This window comes from Oncorhynchus kisutch, linkage group LG16, assembly GCF_002021735.2.
Source record: "Oncorhynchus kisutch isolate 150728-3 linkage group LG16, Okis_V2, whole genome shotgun sequence".
Classification (NCBI taxonomy): Eukaryota; Metazoa; Chordata; class Actinopteri; order Salmoniformes; family Salmonidae; genus Oncorhynchus; species Oncorhynchus kisutch.
In genome coordinates, this window is record NC_034189.2 from 8,395,377 (window position 1) to 8,407,054 (window position 11,678).

General features: G+C 45.7%; 1 protein-coding gene across 1 annotated transcript; it reads right to left on the minus strand.

The window, feature by feature from the left end:
• Positions 1-4,744: 4,744 nt before the first annotated feature.
• Positions 4,745-11,678, minus strand: LOC109884925 (uncharacterized). Its single transcript, XM_020476820.2, has 7 exons — positions 11,032-11,678; positions 10,801-10,913; positions 8,355-8,466; positions 7,839-7,979; positions 5,948-6,041; positions 5,139-5,189; positions 4,745-5,019 (listed from the first exon to the last, which is right to left on the minus strand). The coding sequence occupies exons 1-7, from the start codon at positions 11,058-11,060 to the stop codon at positions 4,921-4,923; spliced, it is 639 nt and encodes a 212-aa protein (XP_020332409.1). The 5' UTR covers positions 11,061-11,678; the 3' UTR covers positions 4,745-4,920.

Sequence of the window (11,678 nt, forward strand, 5' to 3'; positions counted from 1 at the left end):
AACCCAATTTTGATTATTAACCCCATATCTGCTGGATGAAATATCACAGTGTGACATCACAGCAGCAAGATGTGTGACCTGTTGCCACAAGAAAAGGGCAACCAGTGAAGAACAAAAACACCATTGTAAATACAACCCATATTTATGCTTATTTATTTTCCCTTTTGTACTTTAACTATCTGCACATCATTACAACACTGTATATAGACATAATATGACATTTAAAATGTCTTTATTCTTTTGGAACTTCTTCTTTTGTTTATTATCTACTTCACTTGCTTTGGCAATGTTAACATATGTTTCCCATGTCAATAAAGCCCTTAAATTGAAATGTAATTGATGATGAGAAAGAGAGATAGAGAAAGAAAGGAACAACCTAGGCCATCTGTCACGCAATTCATTTAGAAATGTCGCTGAAGCAGTTCTACCCAGAGCTATTTCTGTACAGACGGAGCTATATATCAAGCTGTGACAGCAGTTTCATCACGTTTGATGCTATCGATCATAACATTCTTCTCAACCGGCAGGAAAAGTGGGTGGGAATCTCAACCTGGAGATGGAGTGGGAGAGAGAGAGAGAGAGAGAGAGAGAGAGAGAGAGAGAGAGAGAGAGAGAGAGAGAGAGAGAGAGAGAGAGAGAGAGAGACAGAGAGACAGAGAGACAGAGAGAGAAGGAGAGAGAGAGAGAGAGAGAGAAGGAGAGAAGGAGAGTAGGAGGGACAGAGAAGGAGAGAGCGAGGAGAGAAGGAGAGAGAGGGAAGGAGAGAGAGAGAGGAGAGAGAGAGGAGAGAAGGAGAGAGAGGAGAGGAGGAGAGAGAGAGAAGAAGAGAGAGAGAGGGAGAGAGAGAGGAGAGAAGGAGAGAGAGGAGAGGAGAGGAGGAGAGAGAGAGAGAGAGAAGGAGTGAGAGAGAGAGAGAGAGAGAGAGAGAGAGAGAGAGAGGAGAGAGAGAGAGAGAGAGAGAGAGAGAGAGAGAGAGGAGGAGAGAGAGAGAGAGAAGGAGTGAGAGAGAGAGAGAGAAGAGAGAGAGAGAGAGAGAGAGAGAGAGACAGAGAGAGAGAGAGAGAGAAGGAGAGAGAGGAGAGGAGAGGAGAGGAGGAGAGAGAGAGAGAGAAGGAGTGAGAGAGAGAGAGAGAGAGAGAGAGAGAGAGAGAGAGAGAGAGAGAGAGAGAGAGAGAGAAGGAGTGAGAGAGAGAGAGAGAGAGAGAGAGAGAGAGAGAGAGAGAGGAGAGAGACGAGGAGGAGAGAGAGAGAGAGAGAGAGAGAGAGAGAGAGAGAGAGAGGAGGAGAGAGAGAGAGAGAGAAGGAGTGAGAGAGAGAGAGAGAGACAGAGAGAGAGAGAGGAGAGAAGGAGAGAGAGGAGAGGAGAGAGAGAGAGAGAAGGAGTGAGAGAGAGAGAGAGGAGTGAGAGAGAGAGAGAGAGAGAGAGAGAGGAGGAGAGAGAGAGAGAAGGAGTGAGAGAGAGAGAGAGAAGAAGAGAGAGAGAGAGACAGAGTGACAAACAACCTAGGCCATCTGTCACATAGTTCATTTAGAAATGTTGCTGAAGCAGTTAATCCCAGAGCTACTCATAAAGTATTCACACCCTTTTTACTCTTCTCATCATTTTGTCGTGTTACAGAATGGGGTTAAAATGGTCAACAGAGTGGAGGTTTCTTTTGTCAACAACCTACAGAAAATACTCTGTAATGTGAAAGTGGAAGAAAAAAAATGTATAATTTGTTTAAAAACGAATTAAAAATAAAACAGTCATTTGGGTAAGTCTCTAAGAACTTTGCACACCTGGATTGTACAATATTTGCCCATTTATTAAACTCTGTTGGCTGGAGAGGTGGGTGGGAATCTCCGGAGTTGCCCTCGGTTGGTTCTGGGCATATTTATGTGGCAGATGTATCTCGATGAGCGGGTGGCTCAGTATCATCTGGTACTCACTACATCATACACAACTACCACAACCTGTAATATATCAATTACATCTGAAAACCCTGACCTGCCCCTTTCTTATTTCTCTGTACATGCTTCCCCTAGGTGACATCATCCGCACCTAGGTGACATCATCCGCAGTCATAACATTCCGTTTCACTGTGGATGAAAACACAGCTTTATTGACCAATCAGACTAGCTTAGCTACCTTATTTACCAGTCAGACTAGCTTAGCTACCTTATTTACCAGTCAGACTAGCTTAGCTACCTTATTTACCAGTCAGACTAGCTTAGCTACCTTATTTACCAGTCAGACTAGCTTAGCTACCTTATTTACCAGTCAGACTAGCTTAGCTACCTTATTTACCAGTCAGACTAGCTTAGCTACCTTATTTACCAATCAGACTAGCTTAGCTACCTTATTTACCAGTCAGACTAGCTTAGCTACCTTATTTACCAATCAGACTTGCTTAGCTACCTTATTTACCAATCAGACTAGCTTAGCTACCTTATTTACCAATCAGACTAGCTTAGCTACCTTATTTACCAGTCAGACTAGCTTAGCTACCTTATTTACCAATCAGACTAGCTTAGCTACCTTATTTACCAGTCAGACTAGCTTAGCTACCTTATTTACCAATCAGACTAGCTTAGCTACCTTATTTACCAATCAGACTAGCTTAGCTACCTTATTTACCAATCAGACTAGTTTAGCTACCTTATTTACCAATCAGACTAGCTTAGATACCTTATTTACCAATCAGACTAGCTTAGCTACCTTATTTACCAATCAGACTAGCTTAGCTACCTTATTTACCAATCAGACTAGCTTAGCTACCTTATTTACCAATCAGACTAGCTTAGCTACTTATTTACCAATCACACTAGCTTAGCTACCTTATTTACCAATCAGACTAGCTTAGCTACCTTTTTTACCAATCAGACTAGCTTAGCTACCTTATTTACCAGTCAGACTAGCTTAGCTACCTTATTTACCAATCAGACTAGTTTAGCTACCTTATTTACCAATCAGACTAGTTTAGCTACCTTATTTACCAATCAGACTAGCTTAGCTACCTTATTTACCAATCAGACTAGCTTAGCTACCTTATTTACCAATCAGACTAGTTTAGCTACCTTATTTACCAATCAGACTAGCTTAGCTACCTTATTTACCAATCAGACTAGCTTAGCTACCTTATTTACCAATCAGACTAGCTTAGCTACCTTATTTACCAATCAGACTAGCTTAGCTACCTTATTTACCAATCAGACTAGTTTAGCTACCTTATTTACCAATCAGACTAGCTTAGCTACCTTATTTACCAATCAGACTAGCTTAGCTACCTTAGTCAAGTGTTTGCTGACATCAAACGTTGGATTTCTGACAACTTCCTCCAGCTCACTTACAAGAAATCAGAGGATTCCCATTATTTGATCCACACCTTGATAGAAACCTAGATTAAAAATAGCCTTGTTCCTTTGTCCACCGATGTAAAGCCTATTGCCAGAAATCTCATTGTCTTCTTTGACTTCGACCTGAAAGGATAAGTACTATTTTTGTTTTGTTTTACAGAACATGAACAAATGCTCCAAAAGCAACCAAATAGATTTTAGAAAACGGCTCTGTCGGTAGGTCTTATGGTGTAAGATGTTGTACACACACGAAGTTGTGTCATTCCGACCTTAATCCACAATGTTAAAATTCCATCTTAATAAGAGCTTTTCCGTCTCTAGAAGGATGTATTGGGGTGTTTTTGAGCCTTTTTTTTCATGTTTTTTTTTGTTTTTAAACATGTGAATAATAATAAAATATAATCTATATCATTGAGATTTAGTTGTAAAAAAAAATATATTAACTTCACCTTTAACCTTTAAGTTAAGAAGCCTGTCCAGTCTTGCTTTTATCATTCAAGAAATATTGCTAAAGTCAAGTCATTTGTTTGCAGTCACTGATCTGGAGAAAGTTTGACATGCTTTTCATTTCCCCCCGTCTAGATTACTGGTCACTGTCAGTCAGAAATCACCCCCATCATCTATGGTTCAGAATGTTGCAGCTCTTAACAGGAACCAGAAAAAGAGAGACAGAGAGACAGAGAGACAGAGAGAGGAAGAGAGAGAGACAGAGAGAGGAAGAGAGAGAGAGGAAGAGGGAGGAAGAGGGAGAGACAGAGAGGGGAAGAGAGAGAGAGGAAGAGAGAGAGAGAGAGGAAGAGAGAGGAAGAGGGAGAGAGAGAGAGGAAGAGAGAGAGAGAGGAAGAGAGAGGAAGAGAGAAAGACAGAGAGAGGAAGAGAGAGAGGAAGAGAGAAAGACAGAGGAGAGGAAGAGAGAGAGAGAGAGAGAGAGGAAGAGAGAAAGACAGAGAGAGGAAGAGAGAGAGAGAAAGAGAGAGGAAGAGAGCGGAAGAGGGAGAGACAGAGAGACAGAGAAAGGAAGAGGGAGAGATGAAAGAGGGAGAGACGGAAGAGGGAGAAAGAGAGAGAAGAAGACAGATACACAGAGAGAGAGAGAGAAAGACAGAGAGAGAGAGAGACAACAGAGAGAGAGAGAGAATGAGAGAGAGAGAGAGAGAGAGAGAGCGAGAGAGAGAGAGAGAGAGAGAGAGAGAGAGAGAGAGAGAGAAAGACAGAGAGAGAGAGAGACACAGAGAATGAGAGAGAGAGAGAGAGAGAAAGAGAGAGTGTGTGCATCAGGGCTCTTCTGTCACGTAGTAGAGTCAAAGATGCATTTCAAACCCTAGATTTTTGTTACATGATTTGTTAACAACGTTCAGGAGACATTGGTTTCTAAAGAAGAACAATAAGATGATGACGTTACACAGCACCATGTAAATGACACGTCTTTATTTAATATTTAGGTAGTACATTTGGAGTTGTTTGAGTGAGTGTCCAGTCTCTAACATGGCTGCCAGTTTTGGCAACTGTTGATGCTGCAGCTGACTCCTGTGGATCCAAGATGTCTGCCGATTTTGCCACCTGTGACTGCTGTGGTCAGGCTCCTCACAGAGCCACAATGTCTGTCTGTTTCCTCCTGCTCTGGTCCACACTGCTGGCCCTCTTCATCTGGTACACCACCTTGGCTGCCTCATCAGAGAGTGCCTGGGAGGACACACAGGAAACGGTGTGTGTGTGTGTGTGTGTGTGTGTGTGTGTGTGTGTGTGTGTGTGTGTGTGTGTGTGTGTGTGTGTGTGTGTGTGTGTGTGTGTGTGTGACCTACGTTCACAGGAGTAGACTTGGAGGGCTGTAGGTCGTTGATCTTGCTGTTGCCCTAGTAAGAGAGAGGGAGAAAAAGAGAGCGAGACAGAAAGAGTATTTAACTTTCCATGTCAATAAAGTATATTGAATTGAGAGTGAAGAAGTTGAAGAAATCCTGACTAGTAACCTGTATCCTGCGTCACTTTCTATCTTTCTCTCTTCCTGTCTGTCTCTACCTGTCTTTCTGTCTTTCTCTTCCTGTCTCTCTCTCTCTCTGTCTTTCTGTCTCTCTCTCTCTTTCTCTCTTTCTGTCTCTCTCTCTCTTTCTCTCTTTCTATCTCTCTCTTTCTGTCTCTCTCTCTCTTTCTGTCTCTCTCTTCCTGTCTGTCTCTACCTGTCTTTCTGTCTTTCTCTTCCTGTCTCTCTCTCTCTCTGTCTTTCTGTCTCTCTCTCTCTTTCTCTCTTCTGTCTCTCTCTCTCTTTCTCTCTTTCTATCTCTCTCTTTCTGTCTCTCTCTCTCTTTCTGTCTCTCTCTTCCTGTCTGTCTCTACCTGTCTTTCTGTCTTTCTCTTCCTGTCTCTCTCTCTCTCTGTCTTTCTGTCTCTCTCTTTCTGTCTCTGTTTCTCTCTTTCTGTCTTTGTTTCTCTCTTTCTGTCTTTCTGTCTCTCTCTTTCTGTCTTTGTCATGAAAAATATCCCTCCCTTTCACCTCAGGAAGAAGAAAGCTTCATTAATTCCTCGACGGACGGACGGACGGACAGACGGACGGACAGACGGACAGAGGGACGGACAGACTGACGGACATAGAGTGATTGATTGATTGACTGATTACTTGGGAGTCTGTAATGAGGTCATCGCATATGGTTGTCATGGTACTGATCCAGTTGCCATAGATACCTTCCTCCTTTGGATTGGGCCTCTGCATACTGGGGACAAGACAGAAAGGGTGAAAGGCACAGTACACCCAAAATAAAACAAGCCTTCACCTTGTCAGCAGTGTGAAGACATACGGTTTTTGTTATAACCTTCTCTGCCAAGCAAAAAGGGCAGAAACTGCTCGTAGCGTGGAACTGAGAAAAATGGCTTTTATTTACCTTGGTTTTACAGTAACTTCATACAGTTACTGCTAACATGTATAATCTCAAATAAATATATATATATAAATAAATAAATAGATCAAATATCCATTTTATCCAAGACACAATACAAAAGAGGCAGGATATTTGTCCACATAATTAATGTTTAGCAAAAAAATGTAATGTAATGTAATGTAATGTAATGTAATGTAATGTAATGTAATTTTCGACCAAATGAACAGTTACTGCCTTTTCTGCTTGGTAGGGCAGTTTTAGCATTTAATACAAGTCAATAAGCCCTACACCAGGGGACAGGGGACAGGCAACTACACCAGGGAACAGGGGACAGGCAACTACACCAGGGGACAGGCAACTACACCAGGGGACAGGCAACTACACAGGGGACAGGGGACAGGCAACTACACCAGGGGACAGGGGACAGGCAACTACACCAGGGGACAGGGGACAGGCAACTACACCAGGGGACAGGGGACAGGCAACTACACCAGGGGACAGGGGACAGGCAACTACACCAGGGGACAGGGGACAGGCAACTACACCAGGGACAGGGGACAGGCAACTACACCAGGGGACAGGGGACAGGCAACTACACCAGGGGACAGGCAACTACACCCAGGGGACAGGCAACTACACCAGGGACAGGCAACTACAGGGGACAGGCAACTACACCAGGGGACAGGGGACAGGCAACTACACCAGGGGACAGGGGACAGGCAACTACACCAGGGGACAGGCACTACACCAGGGGACAGGGGACAGGCAACTACACCAGGGGACAGGGGACAGACAACTACACCAGGGGACCAGGGGACAGGCAACTACACCAGGGGACAGGGGACAGGCAACTACACCAGGGACAGGGGACAGGCAACTACACCAGGGGACAGGGGACAGGCAACTACAACAGGGGACAGGGGACAGGCAACTACACCAGGGGGACAGGGACAGGCAACTACACCAGGGGACAGGGGACAGGCAACTACACCAGGGGACAGGGGACAGGCAACTACACCAGGGGACAGGGACAGGCCACTACACCAGGGGACAGGGGACAGGCAACTACACCAGGGGACAGGGGACAGGCAACTAACACCAGGGGACAGGGGACAGGCAACTACACCAGGGGAAGGACAGGCAACTACACCAGGGGACAGGGGACAGGCAACTACACCAGGGGACAGGGGACAGGCAACTACACCAGGGGACAGGCAACTACACCAGGGGACAGGGGACAGGCAACTACACCAGGGGACAGGGGACAGGCAACTACACCAGGGGACAGGGGACAGGCAACTACACCAGGGGACAGGGGACAGGCAACTACACCAGGGGACAGGGGACAGGCAACTACACCAGGGGACAGGGAACAGGCAACTACACCAGGGGACAGGGGACAGGCAACTACAACAGGGGACAGGGGACAGGCAACTACACCAGGGGACAGGGGACAGGCAACTACACCAGGGGACAGGCAACTACACCAGGGGACAGGGGACAGGCAACTACACCAGGGGACAGGCAACTCCAGTCCTCTCTATCCCCTACACTATATCAGTGTTTTTCATGCTTCGTGTTCGGATCATATTAAAGGAGAACATTTCCATTTCAGACACCCCATACACCTACCTGATGTCTTTGAGCAGGTTTTGCTGTGCTCTGAGTTGTCTCTGTGCCTCGTGGACTCTTCCCTCCATAGTTAACCTGGCACACAGCTGGGCACAGTGGACCCCTAACACTGACATGTTCAGACTGCCTGCCCACACCCAGCTAGAGAGATGGAGAGAGAGACAGAGAGAAAATATATTTTAGTAACCTGGGATCAGACACCATCATCACAGCCCGGGATTTGAACCGGCAACATTCCAACTGCTGATCGGCCACTCTAACGCCAAGGCTACCTAATGATGATGATAATGTGTGTGTGTGTGTGTGTGGCGTGCGTGTGTGTGTGTGCGTGTCTGTGTGTGCGTGTCTGTGTGTGTGTGTGCGTGTCTGTGTGTGTGTGTGTGAGTCTGTGTGTGTGTGTGTGTCTGTGTGTGTGTGTGCGTGTGTGTATGTGTGTATGTGCGTGTGTGCGCGTGTGTGTGTGTGTGTGTGTGTGCGTGTCTGCATGTCTGCGTGTGTGGTGTGCGTGTTTCATACCTGCTGGTTGTAACCCGTCTCTGTTCAGTAATGATGCGTGTGACGTTCTGTTGATCTCTGGTGGTGAAGGACAGCTGTAACTGGAACGGTAGTCTGGCTCTACGCATGAAACCTGTACAACACACACACACACACACACACACTGGGAGTCACTATGGGGTACTGTGTGTGTGTGTTTGAGAGTGTGTGAGATTGTGTCAAATCACATTTTATTGGTCACATACACATGGTTAGTAGATGTTAATGCGAGTGTAGTGAAATGCTTGTGCTTCTAGTTCTGACCGTGCAGTATTAATTATTAATTATATTATAATATTTAACAAGTAATCTAACAATTCCACAACAACTACCTAATACACAATCTAAATGGGTGAATGAGAATATGTACATATAAATACATGGCCGACAATAGATGGTATAAATCCAGTTTATACATGTGATGAATATAAGATATGTAAATATTATTTAGTTGACATTGTTTAAAGTGATCCATTTATTAAAGTGGCCAGTGATTGGGTCTCCATGTAAGTCTTCACTGAAGACTCATCTCTTCAGTGGGTCATATGATTGAGTGTAGTCTGGCCCAGGAGTGGGAAGGTGAACGGAAAGGCTCTGGAGCAACGAACCGCCCTTGCTGTCTCTGCCTGGCCGGTTCCCCTCTTTCCACTGGGATTCTCTGCCTCTAACCCAATTACAGGGGCTGAGTCACTGGCTTACTGGGGCTCTCTCATACCGTCCCTAGGAGGGGTGCGTCACTTGAGTGGGTTAGTCACTGATCTTTGTCACAGATCTTTGTGGGCTAATACTCGGCCTTGTCTCAGATGGTAAGTTGGTGGTTGAAGATATCCCTCTAGTGGTGTGGGGGCTGTGCTTTGGCAAAGTGGGTGGGGTGATATCCTTCCTGTTTGGCCCTGTCCGGGGGGTATCATCGGATGGGGCCACAGTGTCTCCTGACCCCTCCTGTCTCAGCCTCCAGTATTTATCTGCAGTAGTTTATGTGTCAGGGGGCTAGGGTCAGTTTGTTATATCTGGAGTACTTCTCCTGTCCTATACGGTGTCCTGTGTGAATTTAAGTGTGCTCTCTCTAATTCTCTCTTTCTCTCTTTATTTCTCTCTCTCCGAGGATCTGAGCCCTAGGACCATGCCTCAGGATTATCTGGCATGATGACTCCTTGCTGTCCCCAGTCCACCTGGATGTGCTGCTGCTCCAGTTTCAACTGTTCTGCCTGCGGCTATGGAACCCTGACCTGTTCACTGTGATTAGTATTATTTGACCCTGCTGGTCATTTATGAACATTTGAACATCTTGGCCATGTTCTGTTATAATCTCCACCCGGCACAGCCAGAAGAGGACTGGCCACCCCACATAGCCTAGTTCCTCTCTAGGTTTCTTCCTAGGTTTTGGCCTTTCTAGGGAGTTTTTCCTAGCCACCGTGCTTCTACACCTGCATTGCTTGCTGTTTGGGGTTTTAGGCTGGGTTCTGTACAGCACTTTGAGATATCAGCTGGTGTACGAAGGGCTATATAAATACATTTGATTTGATTTGATGTAGGCAGCAGCCTCTCTGAGTTAGTTATTGCTGTTTAGCAGTCTGAAGACCTTGAGATAGAAGCTGTTTTTCAGTCTCTCGGTCCCAGCTTTGATGCACCTGTACTGACCTCGCCTTCTGGATGACAGCGGGGTGAACAGGCAGTGGCTCGGGTGGTTGTTGTCCTTGATGATCTTTATGGCCTTCCTGTGACATCGGGTGCTGTAGGTGTCATGGAGGGCAGGTAGTTTGCCCCCAGTGATGCGTTGTGCAGACCGCACCACCCTCTGGAAAGTCTTGCGGTTGACGGGGTGCAGTTTCCGTGCAGTTTCCGACAGGATGCTCTCGATTGTGCATCTGTAAAAGTTTGTCAGGGTATTGGGTGACAAGCCACATTTCTTCAGCCTCCTGAGGTTGAGGAGGCGCTATTGGGCCTTCTTCACCACGCTGTCTGTTGTGGATCATTTCAGTTTGTCTGTGATGTGTACGCCAAGAAACTTAAAACTTTCCACCTTCTCCACTGCTGTCCCGTCGATGTGGATGGGGGGGGGGGGGGGGGGGGGGTCCTCCCCTCTGCTGCTTCCTGAAGTCCACAATTATCTCCTTTGTTTTGTTGACGTTGAGTGTGAGGTTATTTTCCTGACAACACACTCCGAGGGCCCTCACCTCCTCCCTGTAGGCCGTCTCGTTGTTGTTGGTAATCAAGCCCACTACTGTTGTGTGCATGTTTGTGCATGCATCTATGCATGTGTATGTGTGTGTGTGTGGTGTGTGTGTGTGTGTGTGTGGTGTGTGTGTGTGTGTGTGTGTGTGTGTGTGTGTGTATGTGTGTGTGTGTGTGTGTGTGTGTGTGTGTGTGTGTGTGTGTGTGTGTGTGTGTGTGTGTGTGTGTGTGTGTGTGTGTGTGTATCACTCACTCTCTACGCTGTCAGGCTTGCAGGCGAACTGAAAGGTGATTTCTACTGCTTCTGTTACGTTCCCTATCTCCCTTACTAGACGGTGGCTACACTCCTCCTCGTAGGGGAAATACCTGGTGGACAGACAGAGAGACGTCACGTCATGACTGACTGTAGAGACTAGAATAACAAACTAAACAGATGTTGAAATCAAAGGTGTGTGTCTTAAACCCGAAATGGAGTCATACTCACACGCCATCAGCTGCTAGTAGCGTTGCCATGACACCCGTTGCTAGGATGTTGTCGGCCAGAGCTGACTGGATCTCTGTTGCTACGGTACCGATGCTTACTATATTCACCTGAACAGTTGACAGAGGATGTGAGTTTACATACTGTTTTAACCCACTTCATATGTCTATACTGTATTCTAGTCCAGGCTCATCCTTCATAACTACTGCTGTACACACCTTTTATATTCATATACAGTCCATAATATCTATAAACACCAAAATGATTTAATCAATTTTAGAATAAGGCTGTAATGTAACAAACTATGGAAAAAGTCAAGGGGTCTGAATACTTTCCGAATGCACTGTACAACTAACTAACTACTAACTTATACTTATACTAACTATACAACTAAGGTGGCAAAACAGGCTGCCTAAGTATGATTTCCAATCAGAGACAACGATAGACAGCTGTCCCTGATTGAGAACCATACCCTGCCAAAACATAGAAACAGAAAACATAGAAATAAAGAAACTAGAATGCCCATCCTAGTCACACCCTGGCCTAACCAAAATAGAGAATAAAAGCCTCTCTATGGCACATACAGTGAAGGAAAAAGTATTTGATCCCCTGCTGATTTGTACATTTGCCCACTGACAAAGAAATGATCA